The 12,940-nt window shown below is 47.2% G+C and overlaps 1 protein-coding gene across 1 annotated transcript in view; it reads left to right on the top strand.

Annotated features, from left to right (window-relative positions):
* Lgi2 (leucine rich repeat LGI family member 2) overlaps positions 1-12,659 on the top strand; it is a 32,183-nt gene extending 19,524 nt beyond the window's left edge. Inside the window, exons 8-9 of the mRNA XM_021210770.2 lie at positions 7,365-8,207; positions 12,217-12,659. Coding sequence (XP_021066429.1) covers positions 7,365-8,182 — 818 coding nt within the window. The 3' untranslated portion in view covers positions 8,183-8,207; positions 12,217-12,659. The remainder of the gene's footprint in view (positions 1-7,364; positions 8,208-12,216) is intronic.
* The last annotated feature ends 281 nt before the right edge of the window (positions 12,660-12,940 follow it).

The raw sequence follows: 12,940 nt of genomic DNA, 5'->3' as shown, positions 1-12,940 counted from the left end.
GCTGGGTCAAGAAGATCACTGCTCACTCTCGTGAATAGCATAGCAATGAGAATGGACTGGTCATAAGTTCAGAGCTTTGGCTTCTTTTTTATCCTGAGAAGAGTTCTGAGGGCTTTAGTGATACTAAAGACAAGCTATCTGTTTGCTCCTTAAGTAAAAGGATAAAATTAGGGCTGGAAGCGATCTTTCAGGCCTCTCAGCTTGTCCGTATAGCTTAGCTGATGCTGGTGTTTAGACTCTAAAAGGCCGACCATTGTCCTGCCCAGGCTCCTGGAGGCATTGAACTGTCACTCTGGAATGGATCTGGTATGAAGTCTGGGTTGGGGAGATCGTAGGAGTTTCTCAGGCACAAGCGGCTATACAGCAAATGCAAGCGCATAGGTAGGCAGAAACAGTGGTGTTTCACCCCTGGGGAACGGGCTACTAATGAGTCTAATCATGAGCCCCGATGCCCGGGAGACGCCATCTCAGATGAGCTAGTTGCTGCTGCCACAGACACCTGGCATTCCGGTGTGGAGCACGCTGTCCTTGGTGTAGAGTTTAGAAGCTCAGACCCAGTGCAGATCTGCATGAAGGACCTTGTACCTGGACCACGGCTGGGGAAAGAGGATGTACGGAGAGCTTGGTATCCTGGCGGAGTTTGCTTCGTGGTTTTGGGTGTAGAGCTCGGTGGAGAATGCCTGGGCTGGCTCCTGCCTGTGTGACAGCGCCGTCAGCACAGCTTTGCGAGTGACGTACTCTGTTCATTCAGGGACAGAACCTATCCCTATGTGTGTCCCTGTCCCAGTCTGGAGAGGACAGAAAGGAGTAGCATTGTTGTTCACCGGCCCTTGCCACTCATGGCAGCTGGCCCTGGAGGGGAGACTGGGATCCCCCTTTAGGGTTCTGAGTCTCATTCAGAGAAGGTTTTAAGAATGAGCTCAAATGTAAGCACAAGGAGAACTCGATCAGTATTAGAAGGAGAAGCACAGGCCACACAGCTCTTAAGTCTCAGCAACTGCCTGGAGGGGGGAGAGGAGGAGGGGAAAAGGCCATTTAAGCTGGGACAGTCAGATAGAGGTGAGCAGGGGGCCATGCAGTGGGGAGGAAGGCTTTACACAAAGGGTAAGGGAGAAGGCAAAGGCTGGAGAGGAGCGCAAAGCAGACTCAGAAAAGAGGGAAGAAAAAGGAAAAGCTACACCCTTATCTGACCAATTCAGAAAATCAGGCTTATGGACCTGCTGGGCTGTGGTCTGGGTCTGCGAGCTTCTGCACCAGAAGTGAGGATTCTGGGAAGGGAAAATCTCATTAAAGGACTAATTAGTCCACCTAACTCATTAGCATGGCTTAAGGTGAGCTTTCCTCTCTGGAGGCGGTCCTCAGCCAAGGTGTTTGACCCAGCCCAGCTGGTGAAGTAGATTTCCCTCCCACCCAGAGATTCTGTTCTCTTGGTTGAGATTTTACTTTTAAAACTCTAGCACTGGTGGCAACTGTGAATCGTTCTTCATGTATTCATTTATAGGGCATTTCTCTGAGCTAGCTGCCTTCTAGCTGGTGGGGATATAGTATTTGGGCAAGTTCATTATATGTTCATAGGTTTCTTTCATCTGCTCAGTGGGAATTTTTGTGGCTTCTATTTCATCTATGAAATGGGATTAGTGTAGTATTGGCCTTGGCATTCTGGAAAGGATGTAATGGGTGTTGTGTGCAGTGGGCAGACCCTGAGGCCAATGGTAGCCTTATCCACCAGGGTTGAAATGGAACCAGCTCTCTCCCATCAGAGACCACGCCTTTCTGACTTCAGTTAAGACTTCCGAGACGTTTATAGGCACAGAGAACCCCAGAACTGACTGAGACTCCTGTGAGTGAGTTGTTCAGGCGTGGGAAGAGTATGTGCCTGTCCTTGGGAGCTGAAGTTTAGCTTGGTATGAAAAAGTCCTTCTGGCTTGGGTGGTCAGGCAAAGCCATGTGTGGAGTCACTGACCATGAACAAGAGTAAGGGAGGGAGAGTGGATGGTCCTCCCTCCTTGGGCTGGACCTTCCTCCTCCATCATCTTGCTTGGTCATGGGTGACTCTGAAGTCAGAACAAGCTGCCCAGTGTGTTCTCAATATGTGCCTGTTAGATGGAGTGTCAGAGGAATCAGAGAGGCACCCAGTTTCTCTTCTGGGGCTCTGGTAAGGTGTTCCTTTGTCTCCAGTGAGAAAATTCATGTTCACATCAATGTCCACGGCTTCCTCTCCTCCTTTGTCGCTCTTTTTGTATTTTTGTTGTTTTGTGACTTCTGCCTGTTCAAACTTGTAATCTTTGTTCCTGTACTAACAGGCAGGCAGTTAGGCAGGCAGACAGATGGACATATGAGTGTATATTGAGTGTATATATACACACACACGCACACACACACACACTCAATCTCTATTGCTGCTGACACATTCACAGGTTGGTCACCTGGGCCATGGGATTGAAATCCTTCTCTAGGACAGACAGACTTCTAAGGTCTCCCTTAGGGACAGGGACCTCATTAGCCAGCCTTTCCACCCCAGGGAGAACTGAAGCTTGATTTAGAAATTGCTGTTTAGAGCCGGGCCTGGTGGCGCAGGCCTTTAATCCCAGCACTCTGGAGGCAGAGGCAGGCGGATTTCTGAGTTCAAGGCTAGCCTGGTCTACCAAGTGAGTTCCAGGACAGCCAGAGCTACACAGAGAAACCCTCTCTCGAAAAACCAAAAAAAAAAAAAAAAAAAAAAAAAAAGAAATTGCTGTTTGTAGGGTGGGCATTCTTGAGGAGCCATGTTGGTAGTTCGAGCCCTAAAGCCTTAGGAAAGACACCCAGCATTTATGCTAGCAGAGTTTTACATGTGAGGATGCTGTCAGATGGTTTAAAGGCATGTTTATTTAACGGTATGTGGAAGGAATTATCAATAATGAAACACTAGAATGGACTGCTTTGTCCTGCAGTATAGGATCAGTTAAATAGGATTTGGTGCATTCATGCGATATAATGTTGCATAGTGTTGTGGGTTTTTTCTCTTTTAGTTTTATTATACTTTATTTTTATGGGTGTTTTGCCTTCCTGTTTGTATGTGCCCCATTTGCATTCCTGATGACCAGAGAGCCCAGAAGATGGCATAAGACCCCTGGAACTGGAATTACAGATGGCTGCAATGTGGGTGTTTGGAACCTAACCTGGGGTTCTCTGGAAAAAAAAAAAAACATCAAATGTTCTTAAACTCTAAGCCATCTCTCCAGCTCCAACACATAGTAATTAAAAAAAAAATCCAGTTGTAGAAGATAGCTAACAGCATACAGGTTCCATGAAAAAGGTAGGTTCTAAGGATGGGAGAGCGCTCAGTTGGGAAAGCTTTGCTGCAAGGATGAGAACCTGAGTTTGATCCTCAGAACCCACATTAAAAAACAAACAAACAAACAAACAAACAAAAAAACCAGAAGGCAGATGTGGTGCCTTGTGCTTATATTGTCAGCTCTCAGGAGGCAGAGACAGCTGGATGCCTGGGGGTTGCAATGAGAAACGATAACCAGGCACACATGTACATACATGACAACCAGATATGCATGTACATACATGTAAAAGTAGGGTTTTAAAAGCAGGTATATAGTATAAGCCCCAATGGCTTTTTAAAAAAGCATATTTGATATAGCGATATGTAGATATTGATAATAAATTAAAGATTAAGGAAATATATCAAAATATTAATATTTACCAATTAATTTTGGTTTCAGCATAGATTTTAATTTCTGGTGTGCCTTTTTGGTACTTTAGTGATGGAGTATGGGTGATCTAGACTTAAAACCCAGGTGCAGTCACGTACGGGCTGTGTGACTTTATGTGGAATGCTTAACTCTTCTGTGTCTTGTTGGCAAGCCGAACATGCTGGTAAGGCTTGCCCTGTCTCCAGCGGTGACTGGGAAGAGGAAGTAGGCAGGCAAAGGAGTTTGGCATGTTGCTTACAAGCACCCACTTTCTACGTTTTACCTGTGGTGATTTCAGTTTTTGCTTTGGTGAACATCACTTTTGCCCTCACAAAACTACAATTCAAGAGTTTGTTTTAAACAAAGACAAGAGATCAGGTTGCGGGAAGTTCAGAACAATAAAAGAGAGAAAAACAAATACCTTTCAGAAAGCCACTGATTAGCCCCAAAGCTAATCTTCAGGACAGAAATTGGGTCATTATCCTTGTAATTTACAGACCAGATTCACTTTGGTCAAATTACCAGGAATATTAAAAGACAAAACGGTATTATGATCTCGAAGGAGGGGCAGTCATCTTTGGTAGGGGGCCTTCTTCGGTGGGGGATGGGAGTCCAGTGTAGAGAGAATGCCTGTGGCAACCCAGAGCAGAGTGGGAGTGGGTCCCTTGTGATACTGAGCTGGGCCTCAGACCACTGCAAACTCCACAGGCGTTTCTGAACTGTGGGAAAGTGTTAAGAGGTGGGAGATGTTTTGAGATTGTCAGGACAGTCCGGTTACTTCACTTATTGTGTGATGCCAGCCACTCCTGTGTGCCAGCACCATGCACTAAGGGTCTTGCACACCCTTTGATGTCTTCAGAGGCCCTGAGAACCAACGCCCCCCCCCCCGCCACCGCCATGGAGACATGCAGTGCAAAATACCACCCCCACCGCTTCTTGTATACTGTGCTATGGTGTTAGGTACACTGGCGTAGTGGGTAATCAGTTTTCATGTCTCTTTCACAGTGTAGCTACTACACAGTAGCTCTTCCCCCTCCTCGTCCTGTTATGTCCAGTCTTTGTGCCTGTGACTCCACCTGCAGGAGGACTGACGGCTTTGTCCATTCATGGCTGGCTTTGTGCACTTAGCAGACCGTCCTCGAGGCCAGTCCGGGTTGTACCAAGCATCCGGCTTTCCTTCCTTTTGGAGGCTGAGTACTATTCTTGGTGTCCACAGACCACAGTTGGGTGGAAGCAAGAGAGTAACTCAAGTCATCCACCTTTCAGCTGCTGTGTGTAATGATACTTTCAGTAAGGCTGTCTTGGTATATTTAGTGCTGCTATTACAGGGAGGCATATAAGCAACAGAAATTTCTTTCTCAAGTTCTGGAGTCTGAGACATCCAAGATCAAGAGACCAGCAGATTTCATGTCTGGTGCAAGATCACCCATCATGGCTGTGCATATGTGTGTGGTATATGAGTGCTTCCATGTGTGAGTACAGGCACATGTGTGCCACATTGCACGTGTGGAGGTCAGAAGAAAACTTCGGATGTCCGTCCTTGCCTTTCATGTTGTTCAAGACAGATTTCTCTTTGGTTGTTTGTCTCCACCAGGCTAGCTAGCTGGAGAGTTTCCCTTGTCTCCATCTCCCATCTTTCTGTAGGTGCACAGGGACTCTAGGACCTGGGGATTTCACCTTAGATCCTTGTGTTTATGCCCAGAGCCACTTCCCAAGTCTCTCAGTGCAATTGCACCCCACCCCAGTCCTGCCGAAGTCTCTTCATGGTGAAAGGGCAGAAGGGGGTCCCTAGGGTTTCTTTTGTCAGGGTAGTTCTGATCATGAGGGGCCTAGTTACCGCTCCAAACCCCTACTTCCTGGCACAATTCCATCAAAGTTGTTATAGATGGAGAAATCCCTACTCCTGAATTCCCCCTAGCCCCAGCCATGGCAGAAATCTTTGCTCTCCTGAGGAAGAAAAGCTCACAGAAGGGCACAGCTAGAGCGAGCGCTCTGTTTATTTTTAATAGGAGGGTAAGAAAAAGTAAATATGCCCACTAGAATGGAGGACAGGCCCAGCCAAGCAGCCTGGCAGCCAGCCACCTCTACATCTGGACTTCTAATCCTTGACTTAGCAATCTCCAGCCATTCACCCTTGAGGTGACTTAGGGTGGTCCCTTTTCTAAAATAGCTTGAGGAATATTTTTTTGTAATCATTTTTATTCACAATTCAGTCTGTTATTATTAAATGTCTTTGATGCAAGAATGCATCTAAATGCAAGAAAGGTGTAACTATCAATGCAGTTGACAAGTTTACTTGGAGAAAAGGCAGTGGTTCATGCTCCCTGTCTTAGCCTAGCTTTCTAGTGCTGTGATGAAACACCATGACCAAAGCGACTGTGAAGAGGAAAGGGTTTATTCAGCATCACGGTTTATCATCAAAGGGAGTCAAGAGAGTAACTCAAGCCAGGCAGGAACCTGGGGATGGGAGCTGATGCAGAAGACCATGGAGGGTGCTGCTTCTTATAGAACCCAGGGCCACCAGTCCAGAGATAGCATCACCCGCAATGGGCTGAGCCCAGCCCTCCCTCCCCAATCATTAATTAAGAAAATACCTGACAGTCTTGCTCACAGCATGATCTTTAGAGGCATTTTCTTAACCGAGGCTCCCTCCTCTCTGGTGGCTCTAGCTTGTGTCAAGTTGACATAAAACCGGCCAGTACATTCCCCAAAGAGGAATCTGTGGGATCATGGGATCTGGCCAAGACTGGCTTGGTTGGTTTTCCTAGAGTCCCGCCTCTCCTCTCACGTGGTCTGTTTGGCTTTCTCAGACCCCAGCTGTAAGCTCTCTTCTCTATCTTCCCCAATATTCCCAGGGACTGCTCTGGTTGGCTTTTGTCAACTTGACACAAATCTAAACATATCTGGGAAGAGGAAACTGTATCCGTAAGACTGTCCTGAAGGCATATGTATCTGTACATCTGTACAGCATCTTCTTGATTGATGATTGATATTGTGTGTGTGTGTGTGGGGGGGTGTCCAACTCACTGTGGGTGGTGCCACTCCTGGGGAGGTGGTCCTAGATGGTATAAAAAAAGCAGGTTGAGCACATCACAAGGATCAAGCCAGTAAGCTGCCTTCCTCCATAGTTTCTGCTCAATTCCTACCCTGCCTTGCCCTGCCTTCCCTCAGTGATGGACTGTAATGTGGACCCATAAGATCAAATAAAGCCTTTTCTCCCCAAGTTCATGGTCATGGTCATGGTGTCTTTATCACAGCAATAGAAATCATACATAAGACACCAACCTCACTGTTTCAACCCTAACATTTGATTTAAACCCAACCAAGGTCAGGTTTCTAGAGCCCTGGCTTTCCTTTTGTCTGCTTGGCTGTTTCAGACCCCAACCGCAAGCTGCCTTCTTCATCTTTCCCAATGGTCCCTTTGGGAGCGACTAAACATGAACATTTGGTCTCTCAATTTAGTATCCAGGTATCTCTTCCAGGCCTTGCTTTAAGCTCTTGTGGATTTGTATCAAGAAATAGAATTGTCATTTGGCAAGTCTAGGTTTAAGTTCACAAGAAAGCACATGGTGTCTTCCACAGTACCACAGTACCTTTGGGCCAGCTGGGAGATGTTCTGGAGGGAGATTTACCACTCATTGCAGTCACACTAACGTCTTCTCTTTCTTTTGGCCACAGGCCAGTCCATCGTGGGCTGCAAAGCCATCCTCATTGACGACCAGGTCTTTGTGGTGGTGGCCCAGCTCTTCGGTGGCTCTCACATTTACAAATATGATGAGAGCTGGACCAAGTTCGTCAAGTTCCAAGACATAGAGGTGTCTCGGATTTCCAAGCCCAACGACATCGAGCTGTTCGAGATCGACGACGAGACCTTCTTCATCATCGCCGACAGCTCCAAAGCCGGGCTGTCCACAGTTTACAAATGGAACAGCAAAGGGTTTTACTCCTACCAGTCACTCCACGAGTGGTTCAGGGACACGGATGCGGAGTTTGTTGACATCGACGGGAAGTCGCATCTCATCCTGTCTAGCCGCTCCCAGGTCCCCATCATCCTGCAGTGGAATAAAAGTTCCAAGAAGTTTGTCCCCCACGGCGACATCCCCAACATGGAGGATGTACTGGCTGTGAAGAGCTTCCGGATGCAGAACACCCTCTACCTTTCCCTCACTCGGTTTATTGGGGACTCGCGGGTCATGCGGTGGAACAGTAAGCAGTTTGTGGAGGTCCAGGCTCTTCCTTCCCGGGGGGCCATGACCTTGCAACCGTTCTCCTTCAAAGATAACCACTACCTGGCCCTGGGGAGTGACTACACGTTCTCACAGATCTACCAGTGGGATAAAGAGAAACAGCAGTTTAAAAAGTTTAAAGAAATCTATGTGCAGGCGCCTCGGTCCTTCACAGCCGTCTCCACCGACAGGAGAGATTTCTTCTTTGCGTCCAGTTTCAAAGGGAAGACAAAGATTTTTGAACATATCATTGTTGATTTAAGTTTGTGAAGGTGTGATTGGAGCTATTTCAAAGGTGTGTAGTGTTAGCTCTCACAAGAGAGACAGGACCAAGAAGAAATAATAATAATAATAATAATAATAATAATAATAATAATAATAATAATAATAAAAAATCATAATAAGCCAGGCTCAGAGCTCTGAAATTAAAATTCATACTGCACTGGGGGAAATAGTTAGACATTTTCAAACTTTTAGGATTCACGTTTTAACCAGGGGTTGCATTTTTCTTTTGGCTGATTGCATGACAGGCCTATGCTGCTGTTTACAAGCGACATCTTAAAGCCTGTAATTTCTGAGACAGGAGCACAGCGTCTTTACCATCTAGAAGGCAATGTGGTTCTACTTTAATTTCAATAAAAAAAGGATAAAATGGATAAGATGGGCCAGCCCTTTTAGTGAAATTAAGACAAGAGACCCCCACCCATCTAACCCCACCAACCTTTCCATTCCTATCTTAGCAGTCTTTCAGCTAAGAACTGGTAAAGCCAAAGTGAGGCTGAAAAGATTTGCTGATCATTCATTGAAAAAAATCTTAGAATGCTCCACAGTGCTATTTTGAGCCATCCTAGTTTCCTGAAAGTCATGACCAGGCCAGTCTTCCAGAATCTTCCTTGGAGTAGAACCTTGGCTCTGCCCTCATCTGGGTCGATGTCCCTCATGAGTATGCTCACAGTTTAATGTTTAACATCGTATCCTGTGCAACAGAGAAAATATTCTGGTGACACGTGTCTAGGCCAGCCTGGGACGTGCCCAAGATGAAGGGGTTTCCCTGTGTTTGGTTGTGTGTGTGTGTGTGTGTGTGTGTGTGTGTGTGTGTGTGTGTGTGTGGTTTAAAGGTGACCCTCAAGGTGACTGGAACAATCATGTGCATTTGATGTTCTCCGTTGCTCGCTCAAATCTCTGAGCCCATCATTTTAGTTTGTGGGTAACTGGCAGGCAGGCCAAAGGCTGACTGGTGCTTTTCATCTGTCCCTTAGAGAGATGGAACAGGTGTTCCCATCTCCTGCGCATTGGGTAGGGTTTTTGAAGTGAGGTTTTTACAGAGTCAGAGGGCACTTAACTCAGATCTCCATGTGCTTTGAGACCCAGAGGGGGTCCTTTGATTGTTGCATGTCTTTGCCCTCTGGACAACTTAATATTTCAAGTAATTGATTCAATAGCAACCTGCCTACCTGCCCACCTGCCTCCCTTTCTCCTGGAACAGTCCTTTGTTAAGTTGTAGGTGTGCACAGTGGCTGGTTTGTTCAGCCCTGCTGAAGTTTCTGAACCTGCGAAAGTCAAAAATCACAGGAACACATCTCCCTCCTCCAGCACGCTAGCAATAGGAAGCAGGACCGAGCGCTAGTGGTGGGGTATCCGATAGAGCTTCAGGCGAGACCAGCTGGAACCAGATGAGCTTAATCTCGTAGGCCAGGTCTGTGTGTGGGACCAGGTGGCTTATTTCAAAATAGGCCTCCTGTGGGGACAGCAGGGAAGCTCTTGGGGTCTGGTTCTGTAGATGGTTGCACAGTGGATGGATATTCTGTCTGAGCAGTTGCTTTAGGGGAGTGTTACAGAGTCCCACTGCAGTACGACGTCGTTTTTAACAGTCATCCTCACGCTGTAGATAGGTAGAGGGTACTCCACAAATGCGAATGTGTCTGTTGTCTCCTGACTGTAAGCAGCAGGGGGTGATTGGTACACCATACTGGAGAGCTACGCATTGATGGTAATCAGCACTCCTGGTTGATGCTTCCATTCTAGGGGGAATCAAGGACTTTAATGAACTCTGGCTCTATAGTATGGTTGCTTAGACCGCTGGTACCAAATGCCAAGCAAATAGAAAGAGTGGTCTGTTTTAATGTTCTGAGCATAAATTATGTTCTTCACCTTCTTTTGTCTTCCTGGTTCGTTTGGCTTGCCCATGAGTTCCCGGCTCTCCCTATCGCAGGCTGGGCGTGTGATGGTTGCTTTTCCTTTTCCTGAAGAACTGGCGAGCCATGTTCCTCCATGCATGGGTCCTGCAGACAGGCAGGTAGCACTGACGTCAGGCGGAGATAATGCTTTTGCTTCCCACCGCTTGTAGAGGAACCCACAGGGGCATCTCTCAGAGTGCCACCTCTGCAGAGCCTGGCACCAGCTTCTCTGTGCTTCCTCACAGGGTAAAGCCACAGCCATAGCTTAGAGTTCAGAGAGCCAAGATACGTGGGGTTTGACTCGGGGGGTGGGGCAGGCTGTCAGACCCGGATGAAGCATTTGGGAAGCAGAAAAGACCCCTGGTGGGTAGTGGGGCAGGGGTTCGAGAGGACCGGCATTCCGCTCTGCTGCAATTGGGTTTTCTTTTTAAGACGAGTTTATACCAGACTGGAGTCTGCAGCCTTCTGAGTCCTGCGCTATGGGAGGAGGTATTTGTTCTGGCCAACTTAGCAAAGGAACATAGATGTTCTTGGCATAAGGTGGGAAGCTCTGCTTCATTAATCTTACTGCTCTCTCCCAAGAATCCCTGAAGTTTTAAGCAGTTTCTGCAAAATGCTTTCTTCCAGTAAAATAACAAAACCCACCCACACAGCTATAACAAGAGCCCAAAGCAGAGAAATGCATAGGACTGTCCAGCCGAGGGCAACTGGTCTCTCCTCCCCCTCCCTCCCCCTCCCTCTCTCCCTCTCTTTCTTCCTCCCTCCTCATTTCTTCTTTCTTTCTTTCCTTCCCAACACCCATCCACTGACATCTGCTCAGCCCGCCCTTTGTCCGTCTCTGCAGCTGGCTTCCTAAGATGAGCCCTCCAATCAGTCCTGCGGCTTTAAGCTTTTCCATAACCTGAAATCGAGGGTTAGTCCTCAGACTCTGTAGGATCCGTAGTAGATTTCTATAAAGACTAAAAATAAACCTTAGGGCTGACAAGCACTTTGTTCCTGGGCTGTGGATAAGATCCACTTGCATCCCGGAAGCTTCTTGTCATTCCCGCCTGTGCATCTGTGTTCTGCTCATGTGTCACATGTTGCTCTTTGGTTTACGGAGGGCAGGTGTTATTCTAATTTCAGAGAGAAGGAAATAGACACAGAACTGAAGAAGTAGATGGCCTGCCTGAGATTATCCAGTTTTAAGCAGCAAAGCTAGAACTTTCCTGTGGACAGCAGGTGCTGCATTTTCTCTCTCTAATGCTCTGCTGTGCCCACCCAAAGTCAGACTCTGTTACCATGACAGTGAAGAAAGCAGCCGTTCTTGTAAGATTAAGTAAAAGTGCAAGCAGAATGAAGAGCCATGGGTGAAAGTCATGTCTGACACACACTGTTCAATCATCAATGCCATCGAACAATTAGCAAGCACCTCAGAACTGTGGGGCATGCCTAGCCAGGCTTGAGAAAGCCTTCCAGAAGTGGTGGATGGCTTCAGTTGTCTAGAGAGGATTTCTAGCAGGCATGGCTGCGTCTCCTCATATATAACCATGGAGGGAACGCTGAGGCTGGACACATCTGGTTCTTGTCACGGTGTCTACCAGATACGATGAGTTCTAGGAGAGAGCAATTAAAAAACCCAACTCAGGAGCAATGTTGAATTTCTCCGGGCCAGTGTTGTGTTGTTCTTCTCGTGGAATGAGGCTGCATGCTTTTAGGGGGAAAAAAAAAATCAATGTGAGATGCTGCAAGCTTAGACACTGGGAGTGCTTGCCATGGAGATTTCTCTGGCTTAGGGGACTCCAGGCAAACCAGAGGAAGGTCTGCAGGAGGGGCTCGGTTTGCACGCCCCCCTAAAGGAAGCCTCGAGCCAGCTTCCTGATTCTTCTGCGGAAGATTCACTCCTTGGGTGGCTCCGCTCCTCGTGTGACTGAATAACTCTGGAAGGGAGTTGCTGCCTTAGGCAAGGCCAAGGGTTGTGTTGGACGGCGTGCTACAGCAGAGTCAGCAACCTAGCAGCAGGTGCAAAGAACAGGGTGGTTTAGATCTGGGGCACCATGGGAGACGTGGGGGAGACGTGCGGGGCAGATGGTTTGGGAAGGAGGAATAAGCTTGAAAGAGTAATGATAATTTCCATTGCCTTAGCAGAGGGTAGGATGACCAGACACATCCGCAGCATGCTAATCACTGAACAGCATCCACCGTAATGCAGACTCAGACGACAGTGACATCACTGGGCCACAGGGCTCTCAGCCGAACACTCTGCTCTTTACCCTTGCTTGCGCCAGCAGCCACCTCTTTCTAGCGGGAAACTATGCATTCCCTAACCAACCCCCTGACTATCAGGAATGTATGAGAACTGTGATAAAAGAGGCCAATATGCCATTTGGTACTGTTTTTATGTCTTTTAAATGCACAACTTAGGTGAAATAATACTTTATACATGTGTGGAAGTGGGTTTTACAGTAGACGGACAATGCTGGATGTGTTTTAAAGCTGTATCTACTTAGCTTTTTTTTTGGAAAATAGATTGGACACATGATATGCCTCTTGATTCTATATATTCTGCAATCCTGTGAATAAAAAGTAGTAAATGCCTAGCGCCGCTTTGATCTCTGGTCTGCTTTAAAAAAAATGGATGAACCCACTGGATGGCAGAGCTGAAGGGTACTACAGAGTGTGTGTGTGGGGGGGCGTCAGGGAGGATGGAGAGGCCTCCATGGCTGCTTTGCTGTTTAAACAGAAGATAGGCGCCATGGGGACCGTTTGGTTTTTCACTTGGAAACTAAGAATTCGTTTAAAAGCCACTAAACATTCACTGAAGAGCTTGCCACCTGATCTGTGGTCTCCGAAGCCTGCTGGGTGGTCTGGG

Source organism: Mus pahari, chromosome 13, assembly GCF_900095145.1.
Source record: "Mus pahari chromosome 13, PAHARI_EIJ_v1.1, whole genome shotgun sequence".
Lineage (NCBI taxonomy): Eukaryota > Metazoa > Chordata > Mammalia > Rodentia > Muridae > Mus > Mus pahari.
This window is presented reverse-complemented; position numbering and strand designations above follow the sequence as displayed.